At 46.2% G+C, this 25,148-nt stretch overlaps 1 protein-coding gene across 3 annotated transcripts in view; it reads right to left on the bottom strand.

Moving 5' to 3' along the window:
* Positions 1-465: 465 nt before the first annotated feature.
* The window catches only part of LOC138566967 (sulfotransferase 6B1-like), a 320,429-nt gene continuing 295,746 nt past the window's right edge, over positions 466-25,148 (bottom strand). For all 3 annotated transcript variants that reach the window (XM_069644752.1, XM_069644751.1, XM_069644753.1), the window contains one exon: positions 466-1,770. In XM_069644752.1, coding sequence (XP_069500853.1) covers positions 1,640-1,770 — 131 coding nt within the window. In that variant the 3' untranslated portion in view covers positions 466-1,639. The remainder of the gene's footprint in view (positions 1,771-25,148) is intronic.

The following is a 25,148-nucleotide window of genomic DNA, read 5'->3' as shown; positions in this document are numbered from 1 at the left end:
AGTGTTGATGCTTAGGCACACAAAAGCAGATGAGACATCCTACAAAATGAACCACAGCATTCCACCAGAATAAAAACACTTCTGTCATGTAGTGACTTGTTGCTGGCTAGTAGAAAGGTACCTTTACATCTCTACAAAAAAAGCGGCCACTGTTTGGTACAACCACAGCCAACAACTACATCACTGCATGAACCCATTTTCAGGCCACCAACGCCAATCTCGCCCCCTACTCAATCTCTGTGTGAGGGCGTATCAGTCCACTGATGGTTTTCATCATGGCAGAATTAAAAACAATTCCAATTGTAAAATGCAAACTATTCATTGTTTGAAAAACGCTCTCAACATTGTTAATTTATGGAGAACTGAGGACAAATAAAGATTAACATCAGTCAATGCAAGATAGGTAAAGGTGTGGTGCGCATTTTTCATTTATTTGATTAGAAATTAGTCAAGGACATTGATAGATATATGCAGATAGATTTAATAGGTTTAAAAATAGACATCTTGGAAGATCCAACGATACCTTGAGGATTTTACAAAAGTTAGAGACAAGGACATGTATCGGGAGGGTTCTATGTTCTAGCATTCTGGGAAAAATATCATGGATGAAAATAAAGTGGTACAAATAAGGTAATTTATTCTGAAAGTAATCTAAAAAGTAAAAAAAGGAATTTCAAATAGAGAAAGCAAAAATAACTCAATTTATGGTTACTCGTATAAAAAAAAGTTGTGTACAAATTACTTTTCTTAGCATTTTGTTTTCATGCCGCCCTCCATTCTGCAGCAATTATTTTTGCACTTGCCTATTTCCACCTGTGAAGGTACAGCAAGAAATGGTGGCAAGCACCGGGCCCTTTACTCCCAAGCACCTTTGCACTCACTTCGGCTCCCGACCAGGAATTCTTTACTTTTTCTTTGGACATACTTTAATATTTCATTTATTAAGTATTCACATTTCAGTACTTTGCGTTTTCTCTTAATTATTTTCAGCGAGGGTGATTTTTACCCGTTTATTTTCAGTGTTCTTAATTTTTCCACTTTGAGCCTTCCGCAGGGCGTTGGGGGGCGTAGGATGTCAGACAAATGGTTCTTGTGTAACTATCAATCCGGCAGGGTCCAAGACAAGGCATCGGACAGCACAGGTCATTGGAATAGAAGATGTGCTCTTAATAAGCACATCTATAGAGCAGCGATCACCATAGTGGCAATTTGGCCTTAAGGTACATTTTTCGTTTATACAGCGGCCATCTCTAGATGGGGGTGGATAGTTTTGTAACAGCAACAAAGCCTCAGCTCTCAGACCTGCACCCCACAATGCTGGACTTATTATGCACAGAAGGAGGACACATTTTGCTAAGAGAGGCAGTTACATTCTGCGTCCAGCTTTCTTTATACTATTGCAGAACATGACCCTAGAAACAAATCTGATCAACAGATGTTCTATTCTTATGAAACAGTGTCAAACAAAAGTACAGCTACGAACGAGCACTTCATGATCAATATTACCATTCTCATCTAAAAATATATATTATTAATAATGGTCAGTAAAAAGTCTCAATAAGCATGTACAAAATACAATGTTATAGTCGCCATCGGCAGTTTTCGGTACTAGGTATCCCCATTTCTTTTTTCGATTGCATCAAAATTTGCAGTAAACATCATATTTCAACTTGTTTCCCAGGGCGGTTCCTGCTAGATACTGCTCAAATTTGGCATCAATTTCCTTGCTCTGAGCCTCGCTGAACAAATTCTTCCAGTCTCCAACTTCACCTAAGGAGAAAGAAATACAGTTATTCACCAATTAAAAGTCCCTGGCTTCAGATAGCGGCATAGTTACGTAGAACACCCCGTCAGGCTTGCAGCTTCATAGCTCTGTATATACCAGACGTTTTCATTAACCCTAAATCGGCTGTACCCCTTTTAAAAAACTCAGAACTGGTGAATAGCTAGCTGGACTAGCCAGGTGACATGCAATAGTTCTTTCTGATGGAAATTCAAGACGAGCAGACTCTCCCTTAGCACTTAAAGGGCTAGCAGAGATGTCAGTAGCAAGAATCTAGACGTAAATAACAAAACGCAGAAAGGTTCATTCCAACCCCTTAACGCGTAATAATGAATGCATCATACGCCAAACTTACTTTAGAGAATTTGTTACAGTTTGACTTATTGCATTTGTACACCGACGTATTTCTATAGCAACACTAGAGCTGGGGAACAGATGTGGGTCCCTGGGGAATGGGGGCCCTGATGGTCTCAACCCACACAGGGGCAATATTACAGAGATGTTCTGAACCAAGGCAGCATTGGCAGAGTTTGAAAAAGGACTTCTATTCCGAATTTCTAATGCTCATATCATAACGGACCTGCAATATTTGGACTGGTTTTCTTCAACCTAGGGAAATTCAGGAGGCAACGGGCCCAAGGAGTGCAGTCATTTCTCATACTGATGAGGTATTAGGGCCTCTAGGTCCAGGGGGTAGAAAATTGTGTGCACACTTAGGGTAACCGCCCAGTCTAGCAGTCTACGCTGACAGAAATCGGGCGCAAATGATGAGCGCGTCTGGCATCCAACTGTTTCATTGGTAGCTGGTTCTTGGGCAGGACACCATATGAGGCAAAGCAACCAACTGGAAATAATGGTTCCATGTCTTTATAACGAAACCCTAAACAATGGCATAACTTTGAAACGACACCTGAATAACGATAAAAGTTGAATTTAGGATAATTTTTTAAATTTGGATGTCCCCCCTCAAGCCCTCCATTTCTACAGCCTTTTTACCCTCTCCCAACTATCCCCACCCCTTTTAATCCTTACCCCACCCCCCATATATACTTTTGCTAAAAGAAATAAAAAAAAATGTCGTTATTCAGGTGTTGTTTAAAATGTTTGTCGTTATTTTATTTTTTTTGTTCGTTATTAACACTGCATACCGAAACAAACTGCAGTATCCACAGTCATGTCTCTATGTTCTGGTGCCAAAAGGGCAGCAAGGTTATTCAAAATTCCACAATAAAAGAGGGACTTTTTACAGACTGCTTAAACCTGGGGCTCCAGAGACATGTCTGCATCCATAATAATCTCCATATTGTTCTACCTATGGGGGGCGTTGTGGGAGGGGAGGGGGGTACTACCACATTGCAGGATGATCAAGGGATTGATTGAAAAATCGAAGCAGGATTTACACTCAAGCAGTATCACCTCTCTTTCCCTCAATAAAGTGTGAGCACACTCCCCAAAATCATTTCTTAAATGAATTATCCACACGGAGATTACAAATCTTTCGGGTGTTAGGGAAGGGGAAATGTGAAAAGAAAACTGTGCATTGTTGGTTTAAAGGGGCGCCAAGACAGTCATTCACAGTAAAAAAAAAAAAAAAGATTGGGGCATATAGATCTTGTGTATAACTGGGGTGAGCAGCAGTGGATATCCACAAGGACGCCTCCACCCTCACTATTAGGTCCTCTGGCTGGGAAGGGGCGCCAGATTTACTGTGATCAGACGCTAAAATAGGGGGACAAAGTCCAACAAGTCTCAGGCTCTCTGAATAGGTTTGAGATCTATTCTAACAGAATTGCCTCTTGCAGAAATCATTATTGCAGCATGTTGTAATTCTTTGGTTCTGCCCGATTAAAAGAAATTGGCCGAGTTGATGGAAAAAGGCAGTTTCAGAAATACTGCGTTTATTTATCTTTTAAACTGTTTGTACCTTGATTTTGGGGTTGCCAATAGACTATTTTTATTTATTTTAATGTTAATTTGTAATGCGCCTATACACGTATGTGTCTCAAGGTGCAACAAGGCAAGGGGTGGGGCGGGGACGATCCTACTAGGCCTTTGCACATTCGGATCGTGCAAGTGCAGGTAGTTATAACGTGCACTTGCATCGAGGTCGATTTTCTTTTTAAGTGCGGATCCGGGATTCGACTCAGTGTTGCTCAGCATGGTCTTTCTTGGGAATCCTACAAAAATGTCACCTGGGAATTGCATCGGCTGAAAATGCAGACTTTCTTTTTTTTTTAACCCCCCCCTTACACCACATATATATGTGGGGGTTTTAGAGTATAATATTAATATGGGGGCCACAGGGGTCTCCCCCCGCAAATATATGTGACATAAAGGGTTAAAAAAAAAAGTTGGCATTTTCGGCCATCGCAATAATCACATAGATCATCTTGCTTCCAAGACCCGTGCGTTGCCATTACTGTACAGTTTTCGAAGACTACTGAGAAGGGTTATTTTTTACTATTCCTTGCAGTACATTGGAAAGGGGGAGTGAAATTGGGTATCACAGATCCCCTCATGCGTTTGTCCCTATTGTGACTGGGTCAGGCTAGGGTCATGGCCCTATCAAAGGAGGTGGTGGCCCAGTCCCTGAAAAGCCCTCATGTGTCGCAAATGTCAATAATGGTACCACCCGTTATCACCCAATGCCTCCCAGTACCTCTGCTGGACATCATTCTCGATTTCTGTTGCTGAACCCCAACTCCCATAGTGCAACTCGGAGCAGCAAAGAAACCCCAAGCCAGAACCAATCAAGCACAGCCCAGGAATGGGCTGTTAATTACAGTGACAAACAGAAATGAGACACCCAACACCAGACGGGTCACAAGCGAATGCCATCGCAACAGAAAACAAGCTGGGAGTGAGGTGAGACTACAGGGGGACATGAGAGGCACAGAACCATACCCCCCCAGCCCAAAGGTTTTTTGCAACAAACCTCACCAGCACCTGAGGAAAGCCATTAGGAGAAAGAGCAGCCCGACCTCCTGGCTGCTACCACACCATCGGAGACTTTCCAAAACCGTATTGGGAAAGGGGGAGGGGCTTAGAAGGTTTCTTTAAGCCGCTTGCCTGTGTAACCCAGCCCTTGGTGAGAATACAGGTATAGTTTAGATCCTAGAGTCAGGTGAGCAGCTGTCAATGGAAGGGGGGGGAGACAGATACAGTATAAAAGGAGGCAGAAGGAGAGGCAGGATGTGGGTAGAAGAGGTGAGGTAAGGAGATGTGAAGGTGTACCAATAGACTAGACAGAGGAGTGGAATGCTAGGGAGTTGGTGGCAGAATTGGAGCAGAGTGCAGGTGAGGTATTTGTAAGAAAGAGTGGTACCAGATGTGTGTATAGTGTAGTGGGAGGACAGGCTCGGTGTATAATGTGAGTGAGAAACAGATAGTGAGGGAGCAGTGTCGGGGCATTAGAGAGAGAGACAAAGTAGAGAGTGAAGGTGGATGGTGTGGGTGAAGACCGTGCAAGATGGTAGTGGGAGTAGTGGTGAGGGAGGGGTGTAGCGATTGGTGAGAGGCATATAGTGCTCAGTGAGAGGGTTATACCGAGAGATGTGAGGGGTACAGGGAGAGGTGAGGACAGTGGTGTAGTCAGTGGCGAGTGGGAGGAGAAAGGTCAGAGAAGGAGGATAGAATGTATAGGAAGACCAAAAGGAGTATGAAGGGAGAGGAGACGGTAGGAGAAAAAAAAAAGGAAGGAGGTAGTAAGATTATGGCGAGGAGTGAAAGGGAGCTCTTGAGAGAGACTGAAACAGAACATCTGAGAGCACATTTTCCCCATCAAGCCACATTGACAGTCCTGGGGAGTGTTCGAATAGATCGTCTCTAGAAAATACCTGGAAGGAGCCAGATAAATAAGGCTATTGCCTTTAAGCCCTCATTACCAACTAAACATACAGTTGTGCATCAAGTTATTTACCAAACACTATTGATATTATGGTAGGTTTAAAAAATGTGAGGAAAAAAATCCCTTCTTCCACATAACGGCAACATTAATCATTTCAGTTACCAAGCCACATGTCACAGCACCACCTCATAGCCATCTCTGGAGGTTCAGCTCTTGTTCAGAGCTGCAGCGAAAAAGCACTATGAGTGTGCAGCCATTAAATGAAAAGCTACCTCTAAAATAGCACTACCCCAGAAGGTAGGCCTCATTACAGGTTTGGTGGTAATTCAGAGGTAAATCTGCCAAATCACTGTCAAACGCAATTACAGTTACCGCAACTTGGGGGTTTACCACGGAATTACAAGTTGTGGTAACTCCCCATTTTTGGAGTTCAGGACTCCACGGGGAGGATTTGTGGATGATTTACCACCGCAACAATTACCACTGAGTAAATCCTCAGATTTTTTAAGGTAAAGTGGAGGATTTACAGCAAGCTAGTTGCTATGTGCAAATCCTGTATTTTATCTGTAAAGTTATAATTCCACAGTGCAGGAAAAAAGCGGCAATTCCGTTATCGCCATAAAAAGTGGAAGTAATGGAATTACTTTTGCCCGTAGGGCTGAACTTGTAATGAGGCCTTCATATTGATCGGAAATGAAACACAACACTTCGGAGGTGTTAGAATTCACTAGAACAGGATGAATGAGATCAACACCCATCAGGCCTAGAGGAATCAATCAAGAAAAGAGATCAGGCGCATTACGTTCTGCAGTGTTGAAATAAATTACGGTAAAATAGAGGAAACCGATTCAACGCTAGTTTATCACCAAGAATCACCAAATTCTGACTTTAGAGGTACAGGGTAGAATTTACCTTCAGCGCATTGCTGGAGGTTAATTATCCACTTTGCCTCCAAAAAGGGGTCGATTTACTGCAGGTTGAATTACCAATATGTACTCCAAAAATGTAGATTAACACCAACATATCCTCACTGGCAGTAATTCAGTCAAACCAAGTGAAAGTAACGATAACAAGTATGGCACCCTCTCTGCAGCAAACAAAACAGAGGAATGCCACCAAACTTGAAAGGAGGCCCAATACATGACACTAGTAGTAATGTTTTCAGGCTGGGTTAAATGAGTGAATCAAGGTCCTATCTTTAGAAATAGGAGTCTTGCTTTATAATCAAAGTGTTTGGTAAACATACCCCAAAACCCCAAGCATGCTGATGATCCCTAGCAGGGGTTTGGTGTATTCCCACGAAGCAGTCACTTTGATCAAATCTTTGAGAGGTTCTGTTATGTCACCAATATTTAGGATAAAATACCAACAATACTATCCCATGCCCAGGAAGCTGCATAGTTAGGGTACTGGGTGGGAACTGGGGCTACCTTAATGCCATTTATCTTCTCAGGTCTGGAGGTATGCCCTATTGAATGAAAGTGTAGCCAAAGAATACCAGCATAGTACTTTTTTTCTATGTAGTGTGAGTCCTGTTTCCTGAAGACGCTGGAACACGGCTTGGAGATGTTGAAGGTAATCTTCTTCACAGACTGAGTACATAAATATATCATCAACGATGTTGAGGATCTGCAAGTCTGCTTCATATGGCATTTTGGAAGACCGCTGAGGCCGATGAGATACTGAAACTCAGACTCTTGTATCTCCCGAGACCCACATGCTTAAAGAATGTGGTGATTGGTTTTCACTGTTTTTCCAATTTCAACTGGTGAAACCCAGAATTGAGATAGGATTTCGAGAAAAATCTGGCACCACTCAGGTGTGTGAAAACCTCATAATTCTGCATGCATCACTATCAGCAAATTGCATTGTTCGGTAGGTGCCTATCCATGCATGATTTACTGTGATATGACTGAGAAAAAAAAAACGAATCCCAAAAGACCGATTTCTTTTCTCCCCCTTTCACTGCATATATAGGTGGGGAGACCCCCAACAGATTCCACTTACCCCTCCACATTTTTATTAACTTGACCCCCCTGCCCCACTATATATATATATATATAGTCAAGTTGTGCATCCCAAATTTAGTCTTTTAGGATTCAGTCTTTTCTTCCTCGTTCTTTTTGTGCATTATCTCCACAGATATCTTGGCCAATCCCTTTTTTTGAGCCTATGGGCGATGATGATTGGGTAAAACCAAGCTTTGGGTCCCGAGACCTTCTTGAGGATTTTGGCTCTCTCTATCTATCTTGGCTAGCTCTTCTTTGACCATTGGCCTCATGTGAAAAGAGATGCCGAGGCTTTTCTGGCAGACTGGTTCATTCGTGATATCCACGTGTAGATTTAGGGGTTTACCCTTCAGGTATCCTATCCTAGAGAATAAAGATGTATACTTTGTAAGCATACCTTCCAAGCTGGATTTTTGCAACTGGAACATGAATTGGATTAGGTCTAGTGATTCTGCCTCTTTGCAGCTGTGGTGTGAATTACAATTCATGAGTTACCCCTGAGATACACTCTGTACCAGGGACAACACATATTCTGCACCAAATAGCTAGATGAAACGATGTTATCTTAATTTCTGGCCCTGCATGCACTCTTATGGAATTAAAAAAAAGAATCCATCTGGGTCATCAAACTGGGAGTCCTACAGTAAATGATGCAGGACTGAATGTATTGACCTTTCTGACAAACTGTGATTCAACAAAGTACTTGGGCTACTTTAATCACAGCTTTTCTAAAAACTGCTACAAACATATTCAAAGAGGAAAATGCAACACATCATAATACATGTCACAACACTAACATTTCAATAATTATAATACAAACATATACAACATCAGTACGGGTGTCTGCTTATTTTACCTCACATTGTGGCCTCATGCATTTGCCCATTATGCCAGTTGAGTCTTCGTAATTTTGCCTTGTATTCCTGCCTCCTATTTTTGCACTCATATGTTGCCTCATCTTCTTGCCAACTAGTGATTACAGCGAGTACTCTCACAGCTATTAACCAAGAGGCCTCGTCTTCATTGGAGCGATACACAAACTGGCCAAACAGACCACAAATCCATTAATCTCTCTCATGAATCGTAAAATTGCCCTAGTGCAAAAAATACGATTTCAATACATGTTGCCACCAGGGCAAAGGACCATGACGAGAGCAAAGTGCCGATGGCACTTGCACGGGTGCACATTTTCTGTCACAACACCTCAAATGCCTCCATTACCATTTTACAAACACCTTCTCTTCTTGGAGTGTGGCACTATTAAAGCTTTATTCCAGGCAGCCTGGTTAGGCAAGAAACTTACCCTAATAATATGCAAATCAGGAGTTTAGAGGACTGGAGGATTAGAGGTTATCCCCAATTTTACAGCACGTGGTAACCTTTCCCTGGCTTGTATGCTTGAATCCCATAAGGCACAGGAAACGTGACTTCTAGATTGTACAATGGATGCTTAACTTCACTTTAAGTACCTGCCATTAGGGATCACCTGGATGCTTAACTTCACTTTAACTACCTGCCATTAGGGATCACCTATCTGGGAATGTTGTCCGTCTTTCCAAAGTGGCCGACCTACCCCTCCCATCCTGCCCATTGGTCCTACCATTGTTTTGCACTTACACATACTTAAATACATTCAGTAGAACATATTGGCCCTCATTACGACCCTGGCGGAAAGTAACTGACATGACCGCCATAGCGTAAATAGCGTTTCCGCCATTGCACGATGGAGCAAAGTGCGGCCAATTCCGACCCATCGGGCACGAGCACTACGCCATGGCGGAAGTGTAAAGTCCGCGATGGCGGAAATGACCCCAAAACGGCCCATACCGCCGTCGTACGGCGCCCTAGGTGCAATTCCGCCACCCATCTTAGCGGTCACCGTAATGAGCGGTCAGCGCAAATTACGGTCACCGTAAATATACGGAACGGAAGTAAAAACATGGGGCCGGAACGGGAAACAGGACGCCGTACACCTATAAAATCAGAATCCCAACACAACCATTAAAAACCGACCCTGAGACACATCCCAACCCGTTAGCCACCCCATAATAAAAAAGAAAAATGGGAAAAGTTGCTAAAAAAGCGTGCGATCGCAAGCGGCAGATCCACTTCTCCCATGAGGAACTCACCGTTCTCACAGAGACCCTCCAGGAGAACGCTGCCGTCGTCTTCTCCACGCAAATGACCAGGACGGCACTTGCGAACAAGAAGGCCATATGGGCCCTGGTGGCACAGCGGGTAAGTGCGGTGGGGACCGCACCCCGCAAAACACAGAAATGCAGGAAGCGATGGGACGACTTGCGGATACGCGTCCGGAGCATACTTTCAGCCAACCGCAACATTGCCACAGCTACCGGGGGAGGATCTGATTCACCCATCAAGTTGACCCCCTGGGAAGAAATCTGTGCCTCCACCATTGGAATGGAGAGCATAGAGGGAGTCGGAGGGTTGGAGAAAGGAGTGCAGACATCCGAAGAATCAGGTAGGTGGGCCAAATTAAACAATGCTAAATCCACAAAGTCCAATCATGTGAAGCACCATGTGTCCCCATAGTGCAATAGAAACACATGTCCAGGAGAACGTCCACATACATTGCCATGATAGCGCCCTGTAAATGTCAGATTAAATACATAAATAAGTAAAAATCCTAAAAACACCCTCTGCATGTGCAGCATGCACACCCTAACTGCAGGCTGCAAAATAACTGCACCCTCAATCCACACGAAAATGAGACCTCCACCAAGGCCCTGACCCAAATCACCCTCAGGTACCACCCCAATGCATGTGATACATTGCCATTCCAATTACAACAGACCCATAAATAACGCTTGCCCTCCTTTACTCCACCACAGGGTCCGAATCAAACGACGAGCTTCAGGACACCCCTACCAGCACACCTGCAAAGAGGGCCAAGACCAACGGCCAAAGACCCTCCACCTCAGCTGCACGGATCAAGACACGTCAGCAGCACGAATCGAGTGGCAGCACACTGGAGGGGACATCAACAGGCACCCCAGCAGCCAGCATGTCCACAACAGCAGCACCACAGGTCCCCCCAATGGATGCCACAGAAGGCACTGCTTCTGGTGGCAGCAGCACCATAGGTGACACTGCTTTCATGCCAGCATGCTCCGACACAGAAAACGGTGCTGTAGATGTAGGATCCATCCATGACCTGTCCCAATCCCCCTGTATGTTTCATCCCGTACACCATGAGGAAACCACGCAGGGGCACCCACAAGACGACGACTGGCCAACCCCCACAAGGCCTGTGGCAAGGCAACATGAGGTGATCAGCCCCTCTGTGACACCACCGCAAATGGGCATGGCCCAGCAGAGGCAACAGTCCCTCGAGCAGATGATAGTGCAACAGCAGCAACTGGCCACGCTCCTCAAGGAGCATGCTGATGAATGTGGGGGTTCTAAGGCAGCCATTGAAACATCTACTGAGACACTTAGGGCAGAAATGGAGCGAAGTACAGAGACACTAAGGGCACAAATTGAGGGAAGCACCGAGATCCTGAGGGGACAAATGAAGAGAAGCACCGAGAGCCTGAGGGGGGAACTGCATGCGACGTCCAAAGATGTATGTGGTGAACTTGCCGCTGTGCGCCGTTTGCTCACTGAGCTCTCACAAACCCTTAGGGACATGCATGGACGTGAGCAGGCAGAGACATCATCCGTTGCAAGTTCCGTCCAGGGCAGCCCCCAACGCAGATCTGGGAGGAACCTGCGCTCCACAGGCAGGGGTGCCCCTGATACCCGGAGAGGGGGCTTGCAATAGCGTCTGACCAATGACAATGAGCATCTCTGGACACTGGTGTTCTGGGGGGAGGTAGGAGGGTGGAGGGGGTGTGTAGGGTTCTTCCGGGTGGCGGGTCGATTGGGTGTGTAATACCATTTCACATTTGCAATACATATATACACATTAATCCAATGAGATGTGTGGACATTGATCTTTGTGTACGAGGCCTTTCTTGGCGTACAGGCCACATTGAGCATGTTCCCGACACACACAGTGCCACAAGTCCCGTGTCCATGTAACAGCCACCAGGCGTGAGTGCTAGAAGCATGCATCTATGATATTCTGACGAATCTCACGGGCCTCCTGTGCCTCGCGGACTCCTTGAGGTGCTGCCACATCCCCACCCTCATCATGACCATCTTCAGGTGCTTGCAGTTCAGCGTCAGGGGGCATGGCCACATTTCTACGTACGCACATGTTGTGTAGCATGACACATGCCATGACCATCTTTGCAACCTTCTCATGGCGGTACAGGAGTGCCCCGCCAGACCTGCTGAGGCAGCGGAAACGAGCCTTCAGTAGGCCGAATGCCTGTTCTATGACTACACGGGTACGTGAGTGGGCATGGTTGTAGTCCTCCTCATGCTGGTTCTGTGGGTTCCGGACTGGTGTGAGGAGCCATCTCTTCAGTGGATACCCGGCATCACCTGTATGTGGACAAAGAAGGATGTTTGTGGAATAACATTGCTACGTACGCATCCCCCCCCTTCCTGCCACGTCATTGACGCATCACCTACCCCACATTCACGTGCATGAAATGAGACTCACCGAGTAGCCAGGATCGGTGCCCTGCGTGTCGCTCCATGTAGCGGGGTACTGTAGAGTTCCTCAAGACCATAGAGTCATGGGTTGATCCTGGAAATCGGGCACAACAATGTGTAAAGATCCTGTTGGAGTCACACACCATTTGTACATTGATAGAATGATATTGTTTCCGGTTGCGGTACTGGACCTCCATGGCATGTGGGACAACCAATTCCACATGGGTGCAGTCGATGGCACCAATGCAACCCGGTATGCCGCCAAGTGCATGGAATCCCACTTTTGCGTTTGTGAGCTCCTGCTCCGAGCGTGGTAAACAGATGTAGTCGTCTGCGTGCTTCAGGAGGGCATCAAGCACTTGGAAAAGTGTCCGTGACAATAGTGGCTGTGAAATGCCATGCAACTGTCCGACTGTGTGCTGGTAGGTGCCTGTGGCCAGGAAGTGGAGTACAGACACCACCTTCAGTAGGGGTGGGATGGCGGTTGGGCTATCTATCATGCTGACAAGGTCAGCGTGTGTCATGTCGACAATGGCGGTTATGGTGTCCTGGTCCAAACGGTAGAGGGTGTGGATCTGCTCAGCAGTGAGGTTGAACGGATTGGCACGGAGGCGTGGGATTGCGGGCTGCCTGCGTGGTGGTAGTGGCTGTGCTGGTGGGCCTTGCTGCCCCTGCCTTGCCCTCCTCCTCCTCCTCCTCCTGCGTCTCCTCTGTGCGGCCGGTTGTTGCAGTCGTTGGTGTTCATCTTCTTCTTGAAGTTGGAGTACTTGCAGTGCTATCAGGTCCCCCAGGCCCAACATCGCTAGTCCTGTCGGTAGCATTTGGGAGTGGGTGTGGTTGTGGGAGGGGTTTGGGTGTGCAATTTATGTGTTTTCAGGCTGTATAGCCTCCACCTGTGGTGATTCATTTCACCTGTGCCAGCTGCAATTACTTTTGGGCGAGCACGTCCCGCACACAACGCTGCTATTTGACGCATGGCATCTTGCAATTACAATCATGTATATGATCCCGATGGCAGTGAAATATTGGTTAATATGTTGATTCTGCTATGGTCCCATTGTTTCACATACTATTTCTGCAGTCGCGGACAAACTTGTGAAGGGTCAGTGGAATGTAGTACTCGATCAACGGTGGACCATCATGCAGCACTGTACCGACGTTCACCGACGGGCGGGGAGTCCCATTAGTGATTGAAGCCAGTTACCATTTTCACACACAGCCGCACTACATAGATGTATTTGTGAATCCAAGCGTTCACAGATGCCTTTTCGATGTGATTTTGCAAATGAGGAATTCGAAGGACAGCGCTTTTGCTTTTCAACTAGCGGCGAGGAGACGCCCACAGGTCTGACTGGAAATGTAACGTTCTATTGTTGAATGTCCTTGGGACAGGGCCCATGACGAGAATGCAATGATCGATGTGAATTGAATGGGATGCGCAATAGCGTAGTGGACGATGAGGCAGGACGTCCCCAAATACATGTTACTTCACTACACTAGTGAACCGGGCAGGAGCACAGTGGATTTTGCAGACTGCATTACGCACAGACTCAATGGAATTTTCAAATGTGATGTGAGTAAATATTCAGGCGTTTCTATTCCGGGATGAGGGAATGATGAATGGATGCATGGACAGATGATTTAATTGAGAGTTTGTCATGTGCATGGCTTTTTGATATCTATCCCCTTCCCCTGCGCTATGTGATGCAAAGCTGCCATAGTGGGTCCATCATCTGTCTGCCCTTGTTGAACCCTCCCTGTCTCAACGCGCCTTCAAACACTTGTGTCTGTGCACGTTACTAATCACATCTAATGGATTCTGTTTTGACAGACGCATGCACACATACACTCGTTAGTAATAGTGTATTGAGCTCGATTTATGTCGTTATGATTCGCAAGTGATTTTTTGGTGACATTAATCCTTTTGAGTGGGCTAGCATGCATATGGTTGTATATTCAGTGTGTTGAATGAAGTGAGTAATTCATATGAAGTTCGGATGCCCATGCTATTATTTTTTTCTTTTGGGTGACAGGTATCTCCTCCCCTTTTGCCGCTGCCATCTGTACGCCACTCCTGCAGATGGCTTTTTCACTCGACACCTGCAGCTTCGAGTTGATCAGTGGAGCACCATTACGATCTTATGGGACGATCGCCAATGGGCCACATGCCCTTACGCAGTACTAGTGGCTAGGAGCAACATATGTACCTTTCAGCTGGACTAGTGCCTACTTCATGGGACTGCCCTGCGGTTCTAGGCGCTTCCGTGTTGCCTTTTTGGTCGTAAATGTAGGCCCTGTGTACCATGAAGGAACAGGGCGTCACACGAGTAGAAGCTGGTCATTCATTGCGGATGCAGCCCACAGTGATGGAAATCATTTGGGAGTTAGTTTGCGAATAGCTGTATGGGCTTGGTGATTTGGATGTGCATTAAAAATATGTTCAGATATTGACCGTGTAGCCTTATTCTTTACTAGTGATGTAGCATATTCCGATTTGTGGCGCGATGTATTGTGAGATGATCTGCATTGGGTTCCGGCTTCTGAGTGTAGTTGTGTGGTACTGTACTGGCCGCGTTTGCCTACGAGGAGTTGTGCAATGTGGGCAGGGAGTGGAGTACAAGCACTCAGTAGGGCCATGTACGGTTGGTTCGCGATGCCGTAATTCTCACCATGGCGGAAAGGTACTTTCCGCCATGCTTGATGGCGTTGAGTACATGTCCGCTAGGGTCAGAATTCGCGTACCGTTGCGCCATGGCGGAAATTACGGTTTTGCAAGGCGCGCGTGCGCGTGCTTGGTGCAGTTAGCGTTGGCGTTCACTACGGTGTCGCTAATGGCATCGTACTTTACGGTGACGGGTCATGATCGCAACGAGCGGTATTCGATGGCGGTATTTCATTTCCGCCTTCGTTTTTGGAATTCCGCCAGGGTCGTAATGAGGGCCATTGACTTTATTGTTGAACATAATTCGGATTGTATTCAAGTTAAATGCACGACAACGTCTACCAAGTTAAGCTAAGCATAATGTTTGTATCGCTATGCAAACATTCTAAACAGAGTTGAAAATGTTGGCCCAAAAAAAAAAAAAAAACAAGCATTGGCAAATCCAACAGATCTTAGTGCAGATATGTAAAGTGCATCATTAAAAACACCAATAATGGCATACGATTCTTGGCACGGTCCCTATGAGGTAAGGCAAAATCACACATTCAGCAGCTGCCTTCATATGCCAGGTGCATCCTCAAATGCCCCAATAATGTTTTACATAAAATAAACAAATAGATAACTAAATACATATAGGGTGCAGTCATGCATGGAATCCTTGACTAAGTCACAAGTGCTCTTTTCTCTGAAATGTATCGTTACATTTTTGCCCGACTGATTTTTTGTATATAAAAAATATATATTATGCTTCATGACAGATTCCTCCCCCCTTTTAAGCGCAGTCATAATAGCTATAAGGTACTTCATTAAATGGTGTTCCATGAATTGACAATGGTAGGATGACTGCATAAGTAGGCCTTGCTGTGTTTCGAACTTGTGACATGCAGGCTTGCTATATGCCAGAGGCAAAAACATGTAAGCTATTCATCCAGTCCCCAGTAATAAGCTATTCGGTGGGAGTGTGGTGAGAGGGTTTCAGCGTCCAACATTGTATTCAGTGGCAGTCCTCAGTCCGGATCAGTCTTTCTACCATCTTTATTATTGGAGAAAGAACCTCGCTCTTAAATACATCCTGTGAATGTGAAAATGCATTTATTCAGGTTAGCCTTAAGCTCCTTCATTTTTTGTTTCATGCACTGCACTCACTCCATTTTGTGATCTCCTATTTGGAGCTGGAAGGACTATGTTCGCCGCTCAGAAATGCTGAGCCACACAGAAATGTTTTTTGCAAAGAATAATTAGGTCATTGCTTATACAGCCTTGAGTCTTGAACAGCCAGGACTCAGCACAATAAGATATACAGGGTGCCTTCTTGAACTGCAGCTGTTAATTGCGTGGGTCTCACAAATGCACACACTAGTAATTTATGTTCGATGTACCAGGAAAGGGTTACCCTAAATAAACTGTAAGACATCGATCCACAGTAACCCTCGGTCATGAAAAAAATAAATAATAGTGGTAGGAATTTCTTCTTTCAGTGGGAACAGTCTGTTGTCTTGTAAGGTCCGAAAGTTAGAATGTACAAGCATGAAATCACTGACGAATGTATGTTTTCATAGAAAACCCTATACGTAGCAGTAAGCTGTAAACTATCTGTGACATTGCACTCACAGCAGAACTCATGGGGTGCATAAAAGACGTGATTTCCTTTCTGTAAATTGCGCACTTCTCCATGACTATTGTTGTGTGGAACCTGGGCCCGCATGAAGTGAATAAACTCTGTTGTTTATACTTGCCTCTGTGTCTGATGGTCTTCTCTTAGTTGCAGTACCAGGTTTTGGTGTTACATGAAAGCGGAGTGTGGTGACAGTGTTTCAGCGTGCAACATTGTATTCAGTGGCATTCCTCAGTTCCGGATCAGTCTTTCTACCAACTTTATTATTGGTGGAAAAACCTTGCTCTTAAATGCATCCAGAGAAAGCAGAGCGTAGCGGGAGTGTGGCGAGAGTGTTTCAGCGTGCAACATTGTATTCAGTGGCAGTCCTCGGTCCAGATCAGTCTTTCTACCATCTTTATTATTGGAGGAAGAACTTCGCTCTTAAAAACATCCTGCAAAAGCATAGCAGGAGTGTGGCGAGAGTGTTTCAGCGGAACTGGGGAGTGTGCAGAGGACTGCTTATCTGGATATTAAGGTATCGTTCAGCATGTAATTTTGTGTAAGATGAACTGACTTTTCACTTAATAGCTCAACTCAAATTCCCGATCCGTGAATCAAAATAAGAAGCACGTGGTGGCAATAGACATCGGGTTGAGATCGGAACTGCATTTAGTGCTTGTTTCAAGAACAGTGGCTCAAAATCGGCAATAACTTGAGTGAGTGTGGTAGTTATCCCCGGCAGTTTGTCCACCAACTAGTCCACTGTAAATAACGGTGCTCCGTCCCTTACACCATTGCTATTTTTGCTGGTAATTGAGCGCTGAGGTCTGCGTGTTGAATCATGTGACCGTAAAGGAGAGACTACAAGCAGTCCATTCTTGGGCTCAGCTGAAAATACACCATCGTATGGTACTGTGCCATTGTGTGGAACTGGGTGCCAATTATGGCTTAACGCATCCCAACTTCATTCCAGAGTGGCTGCGGCTATCAGCCTTGGAGCTCTGTTGGGAATTAATTACTGCAAACAACCATCAGCTTTATCATAGAACGTACCACAATATTCTCACAGAGCGACTGCAGGCTTTTAGCCATTGAGCTCTGTAGGGAAATACATTATTGCAAATAACCGTCGGCTGACTATTGAAGAACGAATCACAATATTCTTACAAAGTGGCTGAAGGCTTTTAGCCTTTGAGCTCTGTATGGAACTATACTATCTGTTGCAATTCTGAACAAACCACTGTATAATAAAAAGACTTCTTACTACTGTATAATGTAAGACTTCATTCCCCCTAATTTGTCCGGGTTGTGAAGTGTGCCATTTGTGTTTTACCGGTCAAGTTGGAAAGAGGCAAAGAAGACATTCGAACCATGCGTAGTAAGAAACGCTACAATGTGAGGTCTGCAGATAAGACTCCGCTTGATATACGAAGTGGTGCAGAATATACACAGGAAAATATGAAGCAACAGCTTGATTGCAGGAAAATAACATCCTTTTATCCACGGGTGCTTGGCAAAACCTTTATTCAGGCTCTTACCGCTGGGCAATTTATCTCTGAGTCTGTGATGTTAGCTAATGGTAATGAGTGTGGCGATACTTGTGACTGCTCCGGCCGGCTTCTGAATGATGTAGAAAGACGTGCCAGTACTTCTTTTATGGACATATGTGTTTGTTTAGATTATGAAATTCACGCACTAGAAGTACCTCCCACTCAACTCAGTGTGTCACCCAGATAATAAGATTCTCCAGTAAATCAAGATATTGCTGAAATAAATGGTGCTGATTTAGCAAACTCCCCTTACCAGAGTGACGTTACCTATTCTCAGGGAAACATCACTCCTTTGAATCAGTTCAGTGTTGGGAGGACGTCTTGTCCCTCAGCTACAGGCAATGAGTTTTCCTTTAACAATGCATTGAAAGTGGGGAGCAGTCTCTCTGATTGCCTTGAATTTGGTCCTACAGCCGTTTATTAGACTGTACGACACTGTGGTCTTGGAGGTGAGATCAAACACAAAAACCCTAAATGAAATAAAAACACTTGTATTGACAAGAAACTCTTCCATCATTAGGAACAAGCCAGAGGTAGAATCTGACGAAGTCAAGACCCCCACGGTACCAGTCAGCATAATAGAGGAGATTGATGCTTAACTTTCCATGGTGGCAAAGAAACCATCTTCAGAAAATGAAAGGACAAACATAAAAATAGAGGATCGATAAAATTCCTGAGAAAATTACTGAATTCCTCTAGGCTCCGAGACACCCTCAACCACTCACACAACATGCACCTAATGCCTGGGGTAATTGTCATTAATGATGCTCCTAACCAGAAAGGTTTTCAGAGTAGTAATGAGGCAGGAAATTATAGTTTATGTGGACAAGATGAGAGGTCAAAACTTGTGAAGTATGAGGGCGTTAAAAAGACAATGTATAACCCACATAAGAAACAGTCCTACAGAAAAGAAGGGCTAAAAAGATGGTTCTGTAGAACTATCAGGGATGATGATAAAGATAGAGTAATTTAAGTAGTTGTTGAATTTGGGAGAAGGAGGAGAGGTGGCATCAGTAGCCCTGAACCAAGTTAATGATAAAAACGAGAAGACTGAAGTATGTGATACTGTTGTGAAACGTGTGTAGCCAAAGGGCAAAAATGAAGATCAGATTGAGAATGTGAGTCTTCCTTGTGTGAATACAAAGAAAAATAAAACAAGTGATAATGAAGTAAGGGAGACACGAACAATTATGCATAGTGAAACAAGCTTAAGCGGTGATCAGTTTATGGAGTCTTTATCCATTGTTTTTGAATCATTACTGACAAGTGAAAAGAAAATCCTGTTAAATAGGTCAAAATGTGTGTCCCTATTATCACTGCTACCAGAACTGTCAATTATCTTGTACAAAGATTTAAGATTTGTGCACCTGTTTGATCGAAAATTATTAGGTAAATGTAAAGAGCACTTTCACTCATAAGTGAAACAAATGGTTATCAGTTGTCATGCTGAGTTACGCTATGATTGTTATGAGAAAAAAAGTCAGTGATTAACGAGGAGGAATTGGAGACAAATAAGTATGATGTCATCACCGACAAATTGAATATAAAATGTTTAGAAAGTAAAGGAGGGGGTGAGGCAAGTCACCATTGATTTGGAACCGGCAGGTTGAGCCATGCTTACTTCACTGCTCAAAATCTTTCCATTCTAAAGTCCAGCATGAAAACACAAGTAGGTGCAAAATTATATCTTGGAACACAAGAGGCCATAACGCCTTGTAGCTTACCGGCAAAGTTGTTTCCGGACCGGCAAACTTGTAATGAGTCCCATTGTATTAGATGACTTTTCTAGTGTCCCTGAGAAGCGTTTAATAATCATTGAAGGTTACTTTAATAGCATTTGCCCTCATATAGATCTGGATGAAGTAAATCTAGACAAGTGGATCGATTTGTCGGCTGACCTTTGTCAGCAATTATATGAGGCAAAAAGCAGTAATGGACCTATCTGGTCTACCTTTCAGGCAAGGTGGGGATTCAGGCAACTAAATGCATTGTTTATGAAATCAGCTAAACTGTGACCAACCTGGTTTGGAATGGGCAGAGAATCCACAATTGATTATATTTTCATAGCAAATATTTAAGTTCCTCAAATAAGATCGTTCAAGGTAACAAAAGCTGATAGAAGTGTCCATGCCATTTTAACTGCTTCAGTTTTTATATCCAACAATGAGTTGGTTACTGCCAAATCTCAGTGCATCAATCCAGTCGCTAACGATGCCGGGAATAGGGTGTCGCAGTTTGCCAGAAATTGCACTCAAGTTAATAATTCTATATCTGCTTGGTGGGACTCTATCAATGTATTGGAGAAACATTTGAGGTGTACATCTTTTGAATTCTCCAATACATTGTCAATGCTTAAACAAATAACTCAACCTCCATCATGCTGGAAGAAATTTAATTTTGCTGAAAGAAAATATCTAGTGGTGGATCAAGAGATAAGCACCAAGAAATGCTTAATCAGATACAATCTGAGCAAGCAAATAAACCAAAAGTTACTTGGCAACTGAAAAAGGTGGATATTCGATCTCTAAATAAATATGTCCTGGTTTAGAAATCACAAGCTGATGAGCTACATCCCGACCAACCAAGAACTGCTCGTGGATATAATCAGGTGCAATTCTCGGCCGATCTGGTGCAAATTAAACTCTAAACAAAACAATCAGGTCTGTAAACAATCTTCAACTATATTGGAAAACAACTGGGTGGAGTACTTAAGACTATATTGTGGCAATAAGCCCTGAGCCGGCTGCCATTACCGCCTAAGGTAATGCCCCGGGGCCCATAGTTATAGGCCTGAGCATAGCGAGGGCCTTAACAGAGGCCCCGGGGGCATTACCATTAGGCGGTAATGGCCTGCCGGCGATGGTCTTCTTGCCATTAGTATTTTCTTTTTTTTTAGCCCTGGGATACTAATGGCGTTATTTTTTTCAAATCAGCTTTTGTTTTGACGTTTGAAAAAAAAGCAGCGCAGCAGTACGCGTTCGTTCTAGAAAGACTAGAACGCCTGTACTGCTTCATTACTATGGATCAAAAAGGCACCAGTTTGGGCCAAGTTGATCTGTTGTAATGAATGGAGAGGTGAGTATGTATGTATTTATATATTTATTACATTTGTATAGCGCACAAACAGCCCATGGGCATCGTGGCGCTGTTACTTGATGGGAACTTAGTTACAGGGAGGTACAAAATACAAATTATACATTTTACATATTTTACATTAGTAGCACATTAATGCAGTAAGCTGGTTGCAGGTACATTTGCAGGTTTATCAGGAGATGTGGCGAGAAGTCCTATAGGGACTGTGGTGTTGATCAGGCGAACAGTGTGGTTTTCATGACCTTGTGGAAGGCAATGAGTGAGGCTTCGGCACGAAGCGTCATAGGAAGGGCGTTCCAGTGTCGGGAGGCAAGGTAGGGGAAGCTAGCACCTCCTGCCATGGCTCTTTTTACTCTGAGCACAGTGAGCATATTTGCGTAAGGTGATCTGGTTGGCCTCGTACCTGTGGCGGGGTGGATTCTTTGTGAGAGGTAAGCTGGTGCAGAGAGGTGGATGCATTTATGGGTAAGAGTCAGGGTTTTGAATATAACCCTCTTCTTTATTGGGAGCCAGTGGGCTCTCTCGCGGCCGAGATGTGTTCTCTTTTAGAGATACCTTGGGCTGCACGCAGAGCACTGTTCTGGATTACTTGCAGTTTTTTCTAGATTTTTAGTGGAGGTCCCTAGGAAGAGTACGTTGCAGTGAGGAAGTATTCTGACCCAGCGCGTGTTGCACGCAAATGCGTACACGGGATTACACTGTGGTATGGCTCGGAAGGAACAAGTTACTTACCTGTAACTGTTGTTCTCCAGCATGGGTCTGGCATGGATTCACATGCTCATGAATATTCCCCGTCGTCAGGCTGGGAATCCTCGGTAAAGAAAAACCAGTATCAGTTTCATTTCTGATCTGTCTTTCGTAGTAGTAACCAATCACTGATCCCTGTGTCATACTGACCACAGCCAATGACTGCCCTCTCCCTAAGCCCCGCCCCTGGCAGCCATCCTCAGATTTGGTAGCACGTAAAGTGGCAGTATGACCAAGTGAAGAGCCGCAGAGGAGTAGGAGGGAGGGTTCCCATGTGAATCCATGCCAGACCCATGCTGGAGAACAACAGTTACAAGTAAGTAACTTGTTCCTTCTCCAGCATGGGGTCTGGCATGGATTCACATTCTCATGAATATAAGAATACATAGCAGTACACACATGCACAACCACGGGAGGTGGCAACAGGCTCAACATTAAGCAACGCAACAACTCAACATTAAGCATCTCTTACCTCCTCACCAGGCTCACCTTAAGCGAACAGGTTGCGCAGCACTGCTTGGCCGACCCTGGACTCCTCCCAGGAATCCCGGTCGACGCAGTAGAATTTCGTGAAGGTGTGCGTCGACCTCCACGTAGCCGCCCTGCAGATGTCCAGCAGGGGCACACCAGACAGGAACGCTGTGGTAGCTGTGATCGCTCTGGTGGAATGGGCTCTCGGACGGCCGGGCAGCGGTCGGTTTGCCAACCGGTGACAGTGCATGATGCAGCCGGAGAGCCATCTGGATATGGAAGCCTTCGAGAGGGCCTTCCCCCGATTTACAGGTCCAAAATTTACAAAAAGCTGTGATGTCTTCCGGAAGCCTTTCGTGCGGTCCACGTAGAACTTCAGCGCTCTAGCCACATCCAGCGAGTGCAAAGTCCTCTCTGCCGGCGACGAAGGAGACGGGAAGAACACTGGTAGCACCAAGGGCTCGTTAAGGTGAAAATCCGACGGTACCTTGGGCATGAAGGAGGGGTGCGTCCTAAGCACCACCCTCGTGGCCTGGAAAGTCAAATACGGGCTTTTGCAGGATAGGGCCTAGATCTCTCACACTCGTCGTGCGGAGGTGATGGCCACCAAAAATGCAGTTTTCCACGACACAAACTTCATCGGTGCGGAGTGCATCGGCTCGAATGGGGCCCCCATGAGCCTGGTCAGCACCACGTTAAGTTCCCACGCCGGGGCTGGGGCCTTCACCGGCGGGAACGACCAGAACAGTCCGTTCATAAATTCTTTCACCAGTCGATGGGACCATAGGGACATCCGTCCAGTGGTCCTGGTATATCTTGAAATCGCCGCTAGATGAATCTTAATAGATGCGTGGGCCAGCCCAGCCTTCGCCAGTGACAGTAGGTACGGCAGCACCTGAGGGGCCGTAATCCATAGAGGGTTAATCCGCTGCGTCCGACACCAGACAGAGAACCTCTTCCACTTGTGTCCGTAGCATTTGAGAGTCGAGGACGCCCTGGCCTTTGCAAGAACCTCTCTGCAGTCAGCCGGGGTATCATATCCACCAAACTCTAGAGCTGCAGGAGCCAGGCCTGCAAGTTCAGCGACTTCGGGTCGTGGTGAAGAATGGCGCCTCCTTCCCTGGAGAGAAGATCTGCCTCCGCCGGTAGCTTGACTGGTGGGGACGCTGATAAGTCCAGAAGGTCCGGGAACCAGATCTGCCTCGGCCACGACGGCGCGACGAGGATCATCCTGCACCGGGTCCTCTTGAGTTGGTTGATGAGTCGAAGCAGCAACGGCAGCGGAGGGAACGCATACAGGTATAGGCCGTCCCAGGGGAACGAGAACGCATCGCCCATGCTTCTCGGCTGGGGGAACCTGCTGGCGAACCTCTGACACTTTGAATTCGTCGCTGTCGCAAACAGGTCGATTTGGGGTCTGCCCCATCGTCGGAAGAGTCGATCCACCTGATCCTGGCGTAGTTCCCACTCGTGACACGCGCGCAGCTCCCTGCTGAGCGAGTCGGCAATGGCGTTTCTTTCCCCTGCCAGGTGGAAAGGAACCAAGAACATCCCCTGAGCGACCGCCCAGTGCCATAGATCCTGTGCCTCCTTGGAAAGGGCTGGGGATCTGGTGCCTCCCTGCTTCCGTATGTAAAACATCGTCGTGGTGTTGTCCATGAAGATCCTTACCACCTTGCCCTTGAGGGACGGGAGGAACGATTTGAGGGCCCAGAACACGGCTCGGAGCTCCAGGATGTTGATGTGCAGGAGCCTCTCCTCCGGGAGCCAGAGGCCTCTTGCGTGGAGATCTCCGGTGTGGGCGCCCCAGCTTTCCAGGGAGGCATCCGTCGTCACCGTCTCCTGGTACGCCGGCGTCTGGAAAACCGTGCCCGCCGAGAGGTGTGCTCGAGTGCCCCACCACTGAATCGCACGCCAGAACTCCTCATTGAGGGGGATCCTGTCTTCGAAGGAGCCCGTCACTTGCATCGAACGGGCGTCGAGGAATTCCTGAAGAGGGCGCATCCGCAGCCTGCATAGGTGCACCAGGTAGATGCAGGAGGACATCATCCCTAGGAGGGACTTGATGGACCTCACCCTGGCCACGTCCGTGGTTAACAGGCGCTGCACCTTCCCTAGAATGGCCTTCGTCCGTTCTTCCGATGGTGCCGCTAGGCACCTCACTGTATCGAGCTTTGCTCGCAGAAACAAGGCCACCTGCGATGGAACCAGGTGGGACTTCGGGTAATTTATGGCGAAACCCAGGTCTGTGAGCAGCCGGACGGTCCTTGCAGTGTGTTCGACGGCCAGTTCTCTTGTCCTTGCGTGGATGAGCCAGTCGTCCAGGTAGGGGTAGACGTGAATCCCCTGTAGGCGCAGCCTCGCCGCCACCGGTGCCAGACACTTGATAAAGACCCTGGGTGCCGACTTCAATCCGAATGGTAGAGCTTTGAATTGGTAGTGGCGCCCTCCTGTAGTATCTCCAGGGCCTCGGACCTCTTGTCGTCCGGTAGGAAGTCCACGACGGGGGCCAGTTTAAACCAAAGCTCCCTGTCGTAACGAGCCACTATAGCAAGGGCGTTGGCCGCTTTGATCGTCGTCGCCGCCGACGATATGACCCGTCGCCCCATGGTGTCCAATTTCTTTCCCTCGCCGTCCGGTGGGGAATTGGATGTTGAGGCTCCTGAGCCTGATGCCGTCTTCTTAGCCGCCGCCGAGACGACCGAGTCCGGTGTTGGCTGGGCCCTGAGGCACAGGGGGGCTGTGTCGGGGACCCGGTACTTTTTCTCGTACCTGTCCCGTTTGGCCGGTGCTGTGGAAGGGTTCTTCAGTACTGACAGACCC

Source organism: Ambystoma mexicanum, chromosome 2p (assembly GCF_040938575.1).
Source record: "Ambystoma mexicanum isolate Mex_15411 chromosome 2p, UKY_AmexF1_1, whole genome shotgun sequence".
NCBI classification, from domain to species: domain Eukaryota; kingdom Metazoa; phylum Chordata; class Amphibia; order Caudata; family Ambystomatidae; genus Ambystoma; species Ambystoma mexicanum.
The sequence above is the reverse complement of the archived record's forward strand: the minus strand, read 5'-3'. Positions and strand labels throughout refer to the sequence as shown.